The sequence below is a fragment of the Ochotona curzoniae genome, unplaced genomic scaffold, assembly GCF_017591425.1.
Source record: "Ochotona curzoniae isolate NIBS_2020 unplaced genomic scaffold, NIBS_Ocur_1.0 contig_3819, whole genome shotgun sequence".
Lineage (NCBI taxonomy): Eukaryota > Metazoa > Chordata > Mammalia > Lagomorpha > Ochotonidae > Ochotona > Ochotona curzoniae.
Window position 1 is genome coordinate 21,667,708 of NW_024466004.1, and position 17,734 is coordinate 21,685,441.

Consider the following 17,734-nt stretch of genomic DNA (forward strand, 5'->3'; position numbering starts at 1 on the left):
TACATTTGGAATTCAATAGTGACGTTTTTCTTTAGTAATTAAGTAAAGACTCATTTTCTTTAGTTGTTTGGCACCTGGTTTTTCTGTAGTCCTCTCACAGTATTAACAGAATTTAAACATTTAAAGTTTAAAAAATATGGATCGCATTATGTTGAGTAAAGAAAGCCCCTTCACTCAGTGTCTTTCTGTGCTATTTAATGGTTAGCTTAATTCCATGGGTAGACTTAATACATTTTTGGGGTAGGTATTATGGTTCCACTGTATGTGCTTCTCCGTTACGGGTTGATTATTTTATGATATGCATGTTTTGGTCCCTTACATAATTTATAGAATATGTCATTTTCTGTTTAGAGGACATCAGTGAATATTTATAAACCAGGTTTCAAAGTAAATTGCTTATTACAAATTTCAGTACAGTAGCTCCTTTTTTTAATGGTTGTCTTCCCTTTTCTTATTTTAAAATCATTCCAGATATTATTTAAAAAAGTATTGAAGGGAGAAGTAACCCCTGATCATCTTATAAGAATGAATCCAGAAGAACTAGCATCTAAAGAATTAGCTGCTTGGAGACAAAGAGAAAACAGACATGTAAGAAAATGTATAAATGTGTTGGTTATCGAAACCTTTATTTTTTTCCCAGCAATAGGGGAAAAATTATCCAGAGGTGATGCAACATAGAATGCAGAATAGCACATCTTTACTGTTGTGTGTTATTTCTTATTCTGTGCTTGTAATTCTTTTATTTATTTATTTATTTTGAAAGGGGTGGGATGTGGGCAAGGGGCACCCTGTTAGTGTTGAGGGGGAAGGTAGTTAGGGGACAGACAGGATGGTGGAATCTTTGGGTTCAGTGTAAGCATCCAATCTGATGGTGTTCCTAATAGCTGCAGCAGGAGCAATGTGCCCTTTAGCTGTCCTTTGCCTGCGATAGCCCCAGGCCCTCATATTGTAACCCTTAAAGTGTGTTGTTTTTCTTAATTTCTGTTGCAAATAAACACAGATGTTGAAACTGTGCCTGCATCAGAGACTATCTTGTTTTCTTGAGGCCACATATGTAGTTTCTTTCTTCAAAAGGTGATTTGCACTTAACAGAGATATGCAAGCAGACCCATCTTCACTTGTCTTAACTCCATTGCCAGCTACTCTTCCTACTCATCTTGCTTTAATCGCTTAACTTTTTGTTGCTGCTGTTGTTGCTGCTGCTGCTGCTGCTGCTGAGCCTTTTAATTGTGAATTTTCAGGCTCACTAAGGCTCAATCAGGTGACAGTAGTAGGGACCTACTACTTATTTTTTGGTGTTTGAGTATACTGCTTTTGGGGAAGATAAAGGATACATTTTAAAATGCATATTTTGAGTATTTCTTTTGAATTATTTCCTGTTAGACCATAGAGATGATTGAAAAAGAGCAGAGAGAAGTAGAACGACGGCCAATCACAAAAATAACTCATAAAGGAGAAATAGAAATTGAGAGTGATGCCCCAATGAAAGAGCAGGAAGCAGCAATGGAGATTCAGGTAAAGATAAGATACACTGCATTTTATAAATCAAAACATGAAGCCTCAGAAAATACTTACAGCTTTATGTTCTTAAGATAGGAAGAATTTCTAAAATCGTATGTACTTTACAAATAGCCTTTTGATTGAGCTGTGTGTGTGTGTGTTTGTGTGTGTGTGTGATGGGGTTTATTGAGTACTGCTTTTCTTAATGTGTAGTCTCTGACTCACAGGCACCTAAACACTCATTGCAGTGTAATTCTAGAGGTGCTTTGACTTAGACAGTTCTTGGACAATTTCACAGGAAAACTAATTTGAGAGCTGGCGCAGCTCTCCTTTATATTTCTTGTCAAGGAGGAGATACTTTGAAACCTTGTCAAAGCCTTCAAGGCTGATAAGTGATTTTTACTGTTTTAAATAACAATAAATAGCAATTTTTGTTCCTTTTAAGAAATAATAATAGTAGGCTTTGGATAGAAACATTTCATTTAGGAAAAATATCGTGGAATTTTAACCAGTTTTCATATTTGAGCCAAATTTTTTCAGCTAAAACTAACGTTTACTCTTGCTTATGTTAGGAACCCACAGCCAGTAAGACGTTGGAGAAGCCAGAAGGATCTGAAAAACAAAAAGAGGATATTGACTCCATGTCTAAAGACACCACTAGCCAACATAGACAACATCTTTTTGATCTTAACTGCAAAATTTGTATAGGTAACTGGAAAAATTTCTTCCTAAAATATTTTATTGATTGTGAAAGCAGGATTCTTCTATAACATCATTTGTAATTTAAGTGGGTTTTTCCATTATTGGTATTGAGGCACATCTGTTCACTCTTACTTTGAGTAGTGGAGTATTTTCCTGTAACTAGTTTTTAGGATCGAGGTAATGTTTATAAAGTAGTGTAGTTTACTCTTCAGTGTTATTACTCTGTGAGCTTTTTTTTAGTAAATATTTTTATTGGAAAGTCAAGATTTACACAGAGAAGGAGATAGGGAAAGATCTTCTGTCCACTGGTTCACTCCCCAAGCGGCTGCAGTGGCCAGAGCTGAGCCAATCTGAAGCCAGGATCCAGGATCCTCCTTTGAGTCTCCCAGATAGTGCAGGGTCCCATGGCTTTGGACCGTCCTCAACCACTTTGCCAGGCCACAAGCAGGGAGCTGGAAGGGAAGTGGAGCAGTCAAAATATGAACCAGTGCGCCTATGGAATCCCAGCATGTACAAGGCAAGGACTTTAGCCACTAGGTTACCACTTTGGGTGGGCCCATATTCTGTGAACTTTTTAAGCCCATTTGAATATGAACTGAACTTTCCCACTTTTACCGGGCTGATGCAAGAATCAACTGGAAGGGTTGATTAGAATAAACTGGAAGGGTTGGTTCAGTTGTGATGGTACTAGCATTTACTAGGTAAGAATGTAGAAGAGTATTCATTATACACAACAGAATAATTCTTTTAAAAATCTTTTTTAGAGCAGTTTTAAGTTCCTAACAAAATGAGGAGAAATGGAAAGAGATTTCTAATATACTTCCTACCCCACAAAATGTAAAATAGCCCCTTTAGAATTTAGCCCTACCAGCTGGTTTAGCTGAAAAAAAAAGTTAACGTACATTGACATACATTCTCCAGGTCTGAATTAATATACTGTGTCATGCATCCAACATTGTAGTATCACGGGCAGTGTTTTCACTGCCCTAAATACCTTTTGTGCTGTTGCTGCTTATCCCTTCCACAGTTCCACCAACATCTTGTTACAGTGATATCTTTACTGTCTCTCATTTTTGTGTTTTCCAGAGTATCATATAGTTGGAATCATACAGTATGAGACATTTTCAGATTAAGTTATTTGACAATAATATGTGTTAGAGATTATGTTACATGTTTTCAAAGCTTGATTGCTCATTTCTTTCTGATGCTTCAATATTACATTGTCTGTGCCATAGTTTATTCACTTACTAAAAGATAATTTGGTTGCTTTCAAGTCCTGATAATTTTGAAAACATCCAGAATCCTATGTTCCAGGTTTTTCGTTTTGCTTCGAGAGTGAAATACCTGGTACATTATTTGTCAGTTGTGTGTGTTCAACAGAACCCTGGAACAGGTTACTCCCATTTTGCTATAGCATAGTATCACTCCTCCATCAACTTTTCTTTATCCTTGCCTCCCTACTTCCCTTCCTGTCTCTGGTAACAACTATTATATTTTAGCTTCTGTGAGAATATTGAATATTTAGACTTCACATGTGAGTGATATGTGGGTAGTTGTTTGCTGAACTTTGCTTAATTAACCATCCTCAGGTTTGTCAGTGTTGTTGAGATTGACAAGCTTTCATCCCTTTTTATGGCTGAGGTGGTACTCCAGTGTTTATACATACCTGATCTTCATCCATTCATCCATGGGTGGATCTTTAGGATGTTTTCATTTCTGGGCTTTTTGATTAGTGCTGTCCATGTCTCATTCCCCTCTTACCACCTTTCAGATTTTTGTGTAGAATCTCTCGTCAAGAACATTTGGTCTTTAACCTTGTAGAGCTTGATTATGATGCTGTGTTGAGGTGCATTTATTTGGATTGACTCTTACTGTTGTCCTTTGACCTTTTCTGGTCTTGCTAGTTTTAACGTCTGCCTTGAAGCCCAATAAATTTGTATATTTGTTCTTTTCATGTTGCCTCTTAGTTTACATAGGCTTTTTTTTATCTTGATTTTTTTTTCTTTTTTCTTTCAACTGTATTTTCAAATAGCCTTTTTTTTTTCAGCTCAGTGATTCTTTATTTTATTTTGCTTTTAATGCCTTCTGTCATGCTTCTTTCTTTGCTGAGTATACTTTTCAGTTGAAAGATTTCTGCTTGATTTTGTTCAGTTAAATCTTTTTTTAGAATGTTGAATCATTTTTCTGCCTTAAATTTCACTGAGTTTCCTTAAGGTAGCTATTCTGGAATCTTCATCCAGACTTTATAGATTTCATTTCTAAGTGATTGGCTCTGTAATTATATTTTGCTGTTTAGATGGGGTCTTGGTTCTCTGCAGGTTTTCAGTGCTGCTGATATACAGCATCAGCCATATATTTCATTTATATTTCCTGAGCCTCTGGATACTTCGGGTTTCTCAGAAGTAGAAAACAAGAAAACCTAGTCTAGGCTTAGTCCTTAGAGATGAAAGCCTGTGTGAAAAGATGCTGATTAAGTGACAACATGAGCATTAAATCTGACTCAACAGAGAGGAAGAGAATAGGCATTTGACTTGGCAATTAAGATGCTGCCTGTGACTCTGTCATTCTATATCAGAATTGTATTTGGAGCATTCCTCTCCAGTTCGTGAAGGCAGACTCTGGGAGGCCTGTTCTGGCTCTAGGAACTGTATTCCTTCCGCCCAAGATGTGCCATCCTTCTGCTTTCCCAGACCTTGATCAGGGAAGTAGACTGGGGAGTGGAACAGTGGAATTTGAACCTGCACTCACATGTGTTGCTGGTGCCACAGGTGGAAGCCTAGTTTGCTACTCCACTGTGCTAGCTGCAGAAACTGTAACTTTAAAAAGTGAAAATAGGCTGAGTTATAAAAATTGCGGTTAAGACAGTGGTTTATTTCATTATCTTCTGATTTTAGGTCGAATGGCACCTCCTATAGATGATCTTTCTCCAAAAAAAGTGAAAGTTGTTGTTGGTGTAGCTCGTAAGCCTTCAGACAATGAGGCAGAAAGTATAGCAGATGCATTGTCGTCAACTTCAAGTATTTTGGCATCTGAATTCTTTGAAGAGGAAAAACAGGAATCTCCGAAGTCAACATTCTCTCCTGCTCCACGGTAAGTTTCTCATTTATATTTGTGATTAGTCGTTATGACTGTAACGTAAATTGCACTTGAAAATCTCCAAAAACCAGAAAAGTAGCATTTCCTAATAACCTTTTCTTTTGAGAAAGTAATTCTACTTCATGTACTCTAAGATAAAAGAAGTGGAAATTGATTTGAGAAGTTAGGATTAGTGCTTTGAATATATAAGGAAGTACTAATTCTTGTCCTAACAAATTGGGTATATGTTTCTATAGAAAAATTATTTGTAGTTTTCTGAATACTAGTCCAGCTGACTTTGTTGCAGCCTGATTGTGGAAAACTGAAGTGTATTTGATGAAGTGTAATTGTAAAAATTCTTTGTCATAACATATACATATATTGGCCTTCTTGATATGCTAAGTTAGAAGTTATTGATGATTAAATAAAGAATGGGTTTATTCATGCATCTTTAGGCTGCTGACTTCTAACATGTCATTTTTCAGTCCAGAGATGCCTGGGACTGTTGAAGTTGAGTCTACATTCTTGGCGCGGTTGAACTTCATCTGGAAAGGTTTTATCAACATGCCTTCTGTGGCAAAATTTGTCACCAAAGCCTACCCAGTGTCTGGCTCTCCTGAATACTTGACAGAGGTACTGTAAACTTTTCTGCCTTCCTAGTCATGATTGCCATTAACAGTGGTTCTTAAATGGTTTAATTAATTAGGAATTCACAACTGTATTTTTTGAATTGAAGAAAATCATGCTCTGAGTTTTAAACCCACATGTCCCATCAGTGAAGGGCTGGTTTGGCATTGTGGGTAAATCTGCCTGTGAGGCCAGCATTCACATAGGCAGCCAGGCAGCTTCCTGTTAATAGCTCTGGAAGGGCAACAGAAGGTGACCTGAGTGCTTAGGCCCTTGTCACCCATGTAGGGGACCGAGATGAAACTCTGGCTCCTGGCTTTGGCTTTTCTCAGCACTGCCTTGCTGTCTGGGGAGTGAACTAGTGGATGGAAGATCTCTATCCCTCTCTTTAACTTTCTAATAGATAAATAAACCCTTAAAAAATCCACGAGAATTTGTGTGGATATTCAAGTTTTTTGTTTGTTTTGGTAAATATGGACTTAAAATATACACATACTCACCTGTTTTCAGGAAAATTGTGCCTTTTAAAAAGTACTGTATTTGGGCCTGGCATGGTAGCCTAGTGGCTTAATTCTTGCCTTGCACGGCCGGTATTCTATATGGGATCCAGTTCCTGTCCAGCTCTCTCTCACACCCTGAGAAAGCAGTGGAAGATGGCCCAAAGCCTTGGAACCCTGGACCCCTATGGGAAACATGGAAGAAACTCCTGGTTCTTGGCTTCGGATCAGCTCAGTTCCAGCTATTGCAGCCACTTGGGGAGTGAGCTGGCGGGTGGAAGATCTGTCTGCCTCTCCTGTTCTCTGTATATATCTGTCTTTCCAATAAAAATAAATAAATTAAAAAATACTTAATGCAAAATTTGCTATATTATTAGATTTGATAATCTCTAAAAATCCAACTGATAATGATTGAGGGATATCCCTGTTTGCAACTACCTTCTAAGGCAGAGAGTCTTCTTAGTGCTCTGCAGTATGTTTGCCTTGGATCGACAGTGTGATATGCTTGCCCTTGCTTTGCTCTTTGATGCTGAGACCTGGCAGAACTTAATACTCTTTTCTAGTAACTGTGCTTAATCATTTTTGATTGGCACTTGAGACAGTGAATAATTGCTGGCATGTTCTCTGTTGAATTTTATTATTTTATTTACTTATACTGTTTCAAATTAGTTTTAAAATTTCCATGAATTATTAGTTTCATCTCTGTATGCATATGTTGATCACTTCTTCTTTACCACAGGATTTGCCAGATAGTATTCAAGTAGGTGGCAGAATATCACCTCAGACAGTCTGGGATTATGTGGAAAAAATCAAAGCATCAGGAACCAAGGTGAGGTATACTTCTTACTCTCTTCACATAGCATGGGAAAATGTTCAGAAGAATGTAACATTTTCTGGGGAATGGAGTCTACACAACATTTGAATTCATATACTTAGAAAACTGAACTAAAGCCATTTAAGTTCAAAACACCCAGTATCCCCACCCTCTTAATGCGCTCCCACACTGTTCCTGTGTGTTTCTTCTTTGGTTTCTGTTATTATTTTGGAGGAAATAGTGAGATAAACCCAAATTTTACCTTCAGTTATACACATCTGTTTTTTGTTCTAGCATGGCTAAGCTCATGGAATAGGAAAGTTTATTTCCAGTTGTTTAGGATGATTAGGTTGCTGTGATTCTGTAGGCTAATTCAGGAACCAGGCTCCTTCCTTGGTATTTTGCTGCTTTTAAGTGGATTGCCTTTATACCTCAAATATGGTTAAATTGGCCCACAAGCCAATTTGAAAAAACAATCTTAAAAACAAGATGACTGTCTAGTTGTTTTATCGACAGAACCTAGAGATAGCAGTCATTTCTTTGTTTCCTTTAACTTCCATTAACTAGAACTTTATATTCTAGCCTTACTTGCTAGGAAAGCTGGGAAACATGTTCTGTTGGATGATATGTGTTCAGGTAAAAGTCAAGGGATACTGTTCATAATTGGAAGACAAGAGGAGTTTAGAAACTGAAGCATTAATTTGTTACCTCTACCATGATGTGTTTTTTTCCTGTATATTTTCTGTCTAGAAACCCATGCAACAGTATTACACTGGAAAATTTGATCATTAAAAGAAATTAAGTTCCGTGTCAGGGAATCTGTTTTACTTTACCATGTATTATAGGTGCTCTGTGAATCTATCTGGAATAACTATTGCTTTGTCCAGTTATGTTATTTTTTAAATTAACATTTATCAGATTTAGATGTAGTCAGTCCTGAGAACATAATGACATTTCCTTCCAGCCTTTCTTCCTTCCTCCTATATCCCTCCCTCTTCGTTCTTCCCCCCACTTTTTTTAAACTTTTGAGATGAAGTACTATAAACTTTCACTACAGTAAGGGGTTAATAATTCTTCACCAAAAAAAATTTAACAGCTGAAAAGCAAAAAGACCTTAGTTTGATAGTAACACAGTGATCATAAATCATAAATAGAAAACTGAACATTTCACCCATAAAGAGTGAATTATTAAGTTATCACCTATGATTATAACTGTAGTAATATAACATATTAACCACTGCTTTGACAAAGGTTTGTAATAAGGTTCTGCAAAAGTGTTGCAGTGATCGTGATACAAACAAGCTTTTTTTCTCTTTTTGCCTTTTCTATTTCTAGCTCCCATATATAAGGGAGAGTGTGTGGTATCTTTCTGGGTCTGGCTTATTTGACTCAGTATGATATCCTCCAGTGAAACCCATTTTGCGGCAAATGATAGAATTGGATACTTTTTTATACTGAGTAATATTCTTTGTGTCTATATACTACTTTGTCTTTATCTGATCATCTAATGATGGGCACCTTGGTTGTCCCTGAATTTTGGCTGTTGTGAACAATGGTCTTATAAACATGGTGGTATAAGTATCTCTGATTCATTGTTCAAGTCTATAGGTATATATCCAGTGGAAGATGTGTTGGATTTATATTTCTGGATTTTAAAAAAATCTCCACACTGAATTCCTCAATGGCTGCAAGAATTTACATTCCCCCCAGCAGTGTGTAAATGTTACTCTTTCTCCATTCCTTTGCCAGTGTTTGTTTTTGCTCTGTGTTTCTGGGTTTTGGCTGTTCTGAATTTTTGTTTTCCTGATGGTTATGTAATGGTAGGCTTTTAATTTTTTCCATAAATTTGTTAGCCATTTGTATTTCTTGAAACTGTCTGTTGAAGTCCTATCCCCATTTCTTGACTGAATTGATCTTTTGCTGTTGAGTTTTTAAAATGCTGACATACTGAAGATATTAATTTGTTGTCAGATTAGGTGTTTCACAATTTTTTTTTTCCATTTTGTTAGGTGCATCTTTATTGATTGCTTCATTTTCTGTGGGATAACTTCTGAGTTTCATTTGTCCTGTTTGTTTAATTTTGCCTTTGTTGCCTGTGCTCTGGGGGTCTTACTTTATAAATCATCCTCTATACCAGTGTCTTGCAGTGTTTTCACTTAAATATTCTTCCAGCAGCTTCATAATCTCTGGTCTTACATTTATATCTTTGATCCATCTTGAGTTGGATTTGTTTATGTATCTTTAAAGGTATGGATCTAATTTCATTCTTCTAAATATGTACATTCAATTTTGCCAGCAATATTTGTTGAAGAGGAGGTTAATCTTACTGCACTCTATTGTCTATTTTTTGTCAAGCATCAGTTAACTATGTATATGGATTAATTTCTCAGCTCTTATGTTCCACTGATCTGTGTATCAGTTTTTATGCCAGTGCCACATTATTTTAATTACTGTAGCTTTGTAATATTCTTTGAAATCAGCTTGTCTTTCTTCATGGTTGTTTGGCTACTGTGGGTCTTTTGTGATTCCATATGAATTTTAGGATTAATTTTTCTAATTATGCAAAGAATGTCATTGATATTTTGATGGGAATTGCACTGATTCTGTAGATGGCTTTAGGTAGTATCGACATTAAGCAAGGGATATCTTTACAGTTGCTTGTGTTCTTAATGATCTGTTATCAATGTTTGGTAATATTCCTTGTTAAAGATCTTTCCCTTTTTTGGCTAAATTTCTTCCTAAAATAGCTTACTATTGTGGCTATTGTGATTGAGATTTCTTTCTTGATTTCTCTTTCTGTGAGTTCATATTTAGTATACAAAATCTCTACTGTTTTATGTTTATTTTACTGAATTTGCAATTTTACTGAATTGGTTTATCAATTGGAACAGCTTTTGGTGAATTGTTTAGGTACAACATTGTGCCATCTGCAGTGTAGACAATCTGACTTCCTTTTTTTTCTTCCCCCCAATTTTGATGCCCCTATCTTCTTTCTCCTTCATAATTGCTCTTGCTACAGCTTCCTCCATTACTATGTTGAATCAAAACAGCAGAAGTTGCCATAACTTATCATATACCCAGATCTCAGGGAATGCTTTTAGCTTTTCTCCATCTAGTGTGATATTGGCTGTGGGTTAGTGATGGATAATTTTTAGAATTTTGAGGAATGTTGTTTCTATGACCTAATTTTGGAAGGTTTCAGTGTGAATGGGTGTTGAATCTTAGTGAATGTGAATCGTCATCTATTGAGAGGACCATTTAATTTTTGTTTTTTTTTTTTTATTACATTCACTGATTCACAGATGTTGATCTGTCCTTGTGTTTCTGGGATAATTCCCATTTGATCATGATGTATGATTCTTTTCCTGTGGTTTTGGATTCGATTTGCTAATATTTTGCTGGCTGAGAATCTGCACATCTTTGTTCATTAGTGGTGTAGACCTGTAGTTGTCTTGTCAAGTCTTTAGTTTTCATATAAAAATAATGCTGGCCTCATGAAAAGTTTGGCAGACTTCCATCCCAGTCAATGATTTGGAATAGTTTAAAGCTTGTTCTTTGAGTGTATTGTAGAATTCAGTAGTAAAGCCATCAGGTGTTAGACTTTTCTTGATGGAAGACTTAATTACTGCTTTATTCTTCCTGCTTATTATGGATTTGTTTAGGTTGTCTGTATCTTCTCAGTTCACTCTTGGTAGGTTGTATGATTCCAGGAATGTATCTATTTCCTTGAGGTTTTTCCAGTGTATTGGCATATACTTCGGGAGTAGTTTTTTTTTTTTTTTAGTTTAGTCTTTTGTATTTTGTTAGTGTTAGTGTTGTAATGTTGCCTTTTTCATCTCTAATTTTATTTATTTGAATTTTTTCTTTTTTTTTCTGTGTGGCTAGAAGTATGTAATTGGCTTATCTTCTCAAAAAAAACCTGACCTTTTGTTGATCTTTTGTATTTCAGTTTCTACTTCATTTATTTCTGGTCTGATTTGTTCCTTTCTCGAGAAGTCTTTAGTTGTGTGTGTGTGTGTGTGGTTTTCTTTTTTTGTCTTTTGTTTGGGTGATTACAAGAGGATCATCTTAAGCTGAGAAACATTTTTTCTTATATTCATGTTTGAATTAAAATGAATATGCTATTAGTGTACAAATGAACTGAAGCAGTATTTGCTGTCACTTTCTCATGGTAATAAAGTGCAAAGTATTACTCGTGGATGTTTAGGGACTCACCCTTCATTATAAACATGTTTTACTGGCTCTTGTACCTGCAGGTTGGGTTAACATTAGCCACTGTGATAGCTGTTACTGTTGCAGGCTGAGCAGATACATGTTTCATGTAGCACTGAAGGCTATTTTGTACTGTAGTTTTAGTGCACCTGTCACTTGTCAGGTGTGGAATCCTATCAATGCTCACGTGTTTCACATTTTAGAACATTCTGAATATTCACATTAGAGATGCACGGTTTGTATACAGTATGGTGATTTTTAATGTAAATGACAGATGTTTAACTGATAAGCATTTGTGTAAGAGGTAGAGTCACATCCCACTTACATGGTTTTCTCCTAAGACCCTCACACTTAGAATTTTGCAGCAAGTACGGGTCTCCCCCTTTTATCTGTGTACATTGACAAAAAAAAGTCAGTTTCTTAACACCATCAAAATACTGGGTTAGGATTGTCAACCCCTAAGCCCCCCAAAAGGCGAAGAACCAGAGTACAAAAGTAAGCAAAATTACTTTGCAAAATTCACCATTTTTGTGCATTTGAAGTCTTTTTTTTTTCCCATACCCTTTATTCCTAAATATAGTCCTTATTTATTAGATTCATCTGTTTTGTGTGTGGTAATCCTTTTATCAGTGGCTTTACTTTTGTTTTGCTTTCAGTTACCACAGGTTAACCCTGGTCTGAAAATATTAAGTGGATAATTGCAGAAAGAACAGCATTTAATTGTGTGCCATTCTGAATGCCTTGATGAAATCTTGTACTGTTCTGCTCTGCCGCACCCAGGACACAAATCATCCTTTTGTCCAGTATATGCAGTATAGATATATATGTATCTATCTGTCTTTAGTCCCTTCGTAGTTGCAGTAGTTGCCTCTGTTGTTACTCAGCTGTTAAAGCATGTAGTAGTCGCAGTTAACTGGCCTTTATTGTACATACTAATGGCCCCAAAGTGAAAGAGTACAAGTGATGACAATTTTATTACATTGCCTTATTTTAACTGTTTTTCTTAGATATTAAGCTTTTACTAAGCCTAACTTATAAGTTAAGCTTTATTATCATATGTAAGTATATGTAAGAAAAGCATATAAAGCATACATATACACTTACACACTCAGGGTTTCTTACCATCTTGCTCTCAGTCATGTGATTCAGATCTTGAAATGTATCCTCTGTGTATGAGGGGAGATTGTTGTAAAATGCATAGTTGGGAAGCAGTGTTTTGTGTGGTTAGTTTTCTGTGTGGCTAGAACACAGGCAGCCTTTTGAGGTCATAGAATTAGAAATTGGGATGTAGTATTGATATCTAAATATTTGGATTTTAGCATCATCTTTACCACTGGCAAATTATGTCACTTTGAATAACTTATTTGTCACCCTACAACAGTTTGTATTTAATGCCTGTCAGTGGGTCAGCAAGCATGTTGTTACACTATTCTTTGTAGTTAGCATGACAAATTATGGTTACTGTTACAAGACTCAAGATTGTCACTAATTAAAAAAGTAATATTAAGCTATTCTTTAGGATATTATTTTAAGCAACTATTTGCTGTTCTCTCGAATAGGAAATTTGTGTGGTTCGGTTCACGCCAGTAACAGAAGAAGATCAGATTTCTTACACTTTACTTTTTGCATACTTCAGTAGTAGAAAGCGCTATGGAGTAGCTGCCAACAATATGAAGCAGGTTAAAGATATGTATCTGATTCCTTTGGGTGCTACAGATAAAATTCCACACCCTCTTGTGCCTTTTGATGGACCAGGTAGGTATACATTTTTTATAAGGTATGACTAAAATAAGGTGGGAGGTGGGATTAGAATGAAAAGATGATCCAGCCTACTGTAGATGGTCTGATGTGCCTAGACACCCACTAAATAACCTATAATCTAGGTACAGAAATTTACCCTGTCGTATAGGGATTCAAAATTTTTTTGTGTTTTTGGTTTTGTACAGGGCTTGAACTTCATAGACCTAATCTGTTATTGGGCTTGATTATTCGTCAGAAACTGAAGAGGTCACATAGTGCCGGCACTACTGGTCATCCAGTTGAGACTCCTGAAAGTGTCCCCATGGCATTGCCACCTGATAAAAAAAAAAGTAGAATAGAAGCTTCTACTGAGGAAAGACCAGATGAGGAAAATGGCTTTTTTAATTCGTTTACAGCTGTATTACACAAACAGAGAAATAAGCCTCAACAGACTCTTCAGGATGATCTTCCAACAACAGTTGAACCTCTAATGGAAATCACCAAGCAGGAGCCACCAAAACCATTAAGATTCCTTCCTGGGGTATTGATTGGTTGGGAAAATCAACCTTCTTCTACTCTGGAATTAGCAAATAAACCTCTTCCTGTGGATGATATCCTTCAAAGCCTTTTGGGCACTACTGGTCAAGTATATGAGCAGACTCAATCAGGGACGGAGCAAAATACTCTTCAAGAAATTCCATTTATAAATGAGCAGACCACCTTGAAAGAAGAGAAAGCAGAGAAAACAGAAGTGGCCAATGGTGAAGTCAAAGAAGTAAAAATTAAAGGCTATAATCTTTCAGAATCCACAGGTAATACAGAGGTAGCTGGGGAAGAAGCAGCAGTGGTTGGATCCTCTTCCATTTCTCCAGGGCCTATTACAGGTCTTAGTCTAAGAGATAAACCACCAGATGTTTCTACAGAAGCATTCTTAACAAATTTATCGATTCAGTCTAAGCAGGAGGAACCAGTGGAGAGTAAAGAGAGAACATTAAAAGGACATCCACCTCAAGATCAAGAGACTACTTCACAAGACAATCGGACTTCAAATACTGATTCTCCAAGTGCATCTAATGTAGGGAAAGGAAATACAGATAGTATCGGGAGTTGCAGTGATAGTCTCGCTGGTAATACATCAAGGTCCCCACAATTCATCAATCTAAAAAGGGATCCTAGGCAAGCAGCAGGACGAAGCCAGCAGGTAACTGCTGCAGAAAGCAAAGATGCAGATAGCTGCCGGAATGGAGAGAAGCATGCCCTCCCTGCTGGTCTGTCCCATAACAAGGAGCACTTAACAGAACAAACCAATGTAGAGGAAAAATTGTCTTCTGCAGAGAAAAGCATAGGTGTTCAGCAGAGTGATGATTCAAAGGTTGAAAACTCACCATCTGCTGACAGTGTACACACTTCCCAAACTGAACAGACAAAACCCTTACAAGAGGATATTTTAATGCAAAATATTGAAACTGTGCACCCATTTCGAAGAGGATCATCTGCAGGACCATCTCATTTTGAAGTTGGAAACACAGCTCCATCAGAGTTTCCTCCTAAAAGTATCAACTTTACTTCCAGAAGCACCAGTCCCAGAACAAGTGGAAACTTCTCACCTATGAGGCCACAGCAGCCCAACCTTCAGCATCTCAAGTCTAGCCCTCCTGGATTTCCGTTTCCTGGGCCTCCTAATTTCCCCCCACAAAACATGTTTGGATTTCCACCACATTTGCCACCTCCCTTACTTCCCCCGCCAGGCTTTGGCTTTACTCAAAACCCAATGGGTCCCTGGCCGCCTGTTCATGCCCCAGGCCAACCGCCACGTATGATGGGTCCCCCTCCGCAAGCATCAAGGTATATAAACCCACAAAATTTTTACCAAGGTAAAGACATTCGGAGACCAGAAAGGCGCCATAGTGACCCCTGGGGTAGGCCAGACCAGCAACTGGATAGGTCATTTAACAGGGGCAAAGGGGACCGCCAGAGATTCTACAGTGACTCACACCACTTGAAAAGAGAACGACATGAAAAGGAATGGGAGCAGGAGTCTGAAAGACACAGACGCAGAGACAGAAGCCAAGACAAGGACAGAGATAGAAAAAGCAGGGAGGAAGGGCACAAAGATAAAGACAGGGCACGGCTACTGCATGGTGATAGAGGAGCTGATGGAAAAGCAAGCAGAGATGGAAGGAATGGGGACAAGAAACCAGAAAAAGCTAAAAATGAGGACTATGACAAGGACAAAAGTAAGCATAGTTCTGGAGAGAAGGACAGAGATAGATACCACAGAGACAGGGACCACACTGACAGAGCTAAAAGCAAAAGGTAAAATTTTCAGGCTGGCTCAAGAGTACATTTAAATTACTGTTAAATGTTTTTTTGTTTCCCCCCACCCCACCCCTGAAAAACAAGAGATTGCCTGCTGGAATTGTGCCATCTTTTACATTTTTACCATTGCTGGTTTGCAGAACAATAAATCCTGTGTGTTGGTACAGACAGCTCTGTACCAATGCTCCTCGTCCCTCGTTCATACCGACCATACCTAGTTATAGGAATTTAATATTTTTTAAAGTTTTACATTGCTGTATATTCAAAAATCTGTTTTATTATGCAATAAATGCTTAGAAATTTAGTTTTATTCTTTAATTGGTAAATATTGCTAACTATGGAATATATTTACTGCCTCTAGTGAATGTCCTTTATATAATGACTAATTTGGGAGTAATGTGTGCTCTGTACTTTCATTTGGAATTGCACTGTTTTTAAAGAAACTGTAGAGCAACAAGAAGCCAAGTGACTTCATAATCAGATTATAGTAATCATTATTTGAACAGATTTTGACCAAGAATCAGAAGCCCAAGGAGTATATTTCTTGCTTTATCTGCACCCATGGAAGGCATTTATTACCATGTACTACAGCGTTGTGGTAGGCCATTATTTTTCTTTTCATTTTTGGCTCTTCAGAAACTTGAATACTTAAGCCTGTATATGGTCCTGTGTTTTGCTATCCTTTTTACTGTAAAATGTAAATATTTTAAGGGATATTTTGATTCTAAATATGATAAAAGAATTTCTCACCTATTTTGTGTGTGTGATTTGAAATTTAGTAGTAAAAGAATTTCTTCTTTAAAGCTTTAATGACATTTTTCTGTAACTGAGCCAAGAACAAAGAGACATTTGCTGAGAAAAAGAGTGATTTTTCTAAAGTATCTTGGGTTGCAGGTTCCAGGTAAGTCATGTAGTCTGAAGAGGCTAGAGATTAGAACTATCAATGAAAAGTGTATCTATGATCCATGTTGACATGTGCTTGTGAAGTTATACAACCTCAACATTTAATCTTAGTAATCAATGAAAGACCACAGAACTTTTAAGAAAACATATTAAATCTTTTTGTGAAATTTATAATTAACCCTAAATTTTTTGTAGAGTAACTGGTTTTGGTTTTATATGCTAATGCTATATGACATGGAAAGCACACAACTGGTATTGTTAATGCAAATCTAATTTATTCACACCTTAAGATGTTGTTTTGATAGCTGTATAATCTGAAATAATAGTCCCTAAATGATGCTGAGGCCTGGGGACCACACACCCAAAAGAGAAAAAAGGTGAAATAACCCATATTTTATACTTCACAATTACACATTATTTTCTGAAGATTTATTTTTATCAAAAAGATTTACATGGAGAAGGAGATTAACAGAAAGAAAGATTTTACACCTGCCGATTCACTCCCAAAGTTGACTGCAATGGCTGGAGCTGAGTCCATTTGATTGCTTTCCCAGAGCTGGATGGGAAGTAGAGCAGCTGGAACACGAACTGTAACCTATATGGGATCTTGGCACCTGCAGGGTCAGGATTTATCCACTAGGCTATTGCACCCGGCCAACTACACAAAATTTATGAAGCCAAAATATTAAAATTAAAATAATGGGGTTTAAAAAATCTTCTATTTGTTAAGCAGAGTATAAGCTCCCTTCTGCTGGTTTACTCCCCAGATATCTACAGTATCTGAGCTTGGGTCAGAGCCGAAGCGGAAGTTGGAAATCAATCCAGATGTACTATGCTTGTGCAGGAACCCAGTTATTTGAGCCATCAGTGCTGCTGTTCATGGTCTGCGTTATTAGGAAGCTGTGTCAGGAGTTGGGGATCAAACCCAAGTGCTTGATGTGGGATGTAAGTGTTTTAACCATTAGGCTAAACATCAGTACCTAAAAATTTTCCTTAATTTTGATAATTTTTACATAGTTGTTTAGGACACAAAGGGGCAAGGGCTACAGGAAAGTGGGTAAAACTATTGTTTCCACATTATTGCTTTTAAAAAAATCTTTTTATTGCAAAGACAGATATACAGTCAGCAGGAGAGACAGAGGAAGATCTTCCGTCCATTGATTCACTCCCCCAAGTGAGCGCAATGGCAGGTGCTGCGCTGATCCAAAGCCAGGAGCCAGGAACTTCCACCAGGTCTCCCATATGGGTGCAGGGTCTCAAGGCCTTGGGCAGTCCTCGACTGCTCTCCCAGGCCACAAGCAGGGAGCTGGATGGGAAGTGGAGCTTCCAGGAGTAGAACCAGCGC

The 17,734-nt window shown here is 37.3% G+C and overlaps 1 protein-coding gene across 8 annotated transcripts in view; it reads left to right on the forward strand.

Moving 5' to 3' along the window:
- Positions 1 to 16,820, forward strand: part of PHF3 (PHD finger protein 3) — an 88,134-nt gene extending 71,314 nt beyond the window's left edge. For all 8 annotated transcript variants that reach the window (XM_040983600.1, XM_040983601.1, XM_040983595.1 and 5 more), the window contains 8 exons: positions 472 to 588; positions 1,384 to 1,515; positions 2,073 to 2,208; positions 5,097 to 5,292; positions 5,763 to 5,910; positions 7,141 to 7,230; positions 12,987 to 13,182; positions 13,374 to 16,820. In XM_040983600.1, coding sequence (XP_040839534.1) covers positions 472 to 588; positions 1,384 to 1,515; positions 2,073 to 2,208; positions 5,097 to 5,292; positions 5,763 to 5,910; positions 7,141 to 7,230; positions 12,987 to 13,182; positions 13,374 to 15,487 — 3,129 coding nt within the window. In that variant the 3' untranslated portion in view covers positions 15,488 to 16,820. The remainder of the gene's footprint in view (positions 1 to 471; positions 589 to 1,383; positions 1,516 to 2,072; positions 2,209 to 5,096; positions 5,293 to 5,762; positions 5,911 to 7,140; positions 7,231 to 12,986; positions 13,183 to 13,373) is intronic.
- The last annotated feature ends 914 nt before the right edge of the window (positions 16,821 to 17,734 follow it).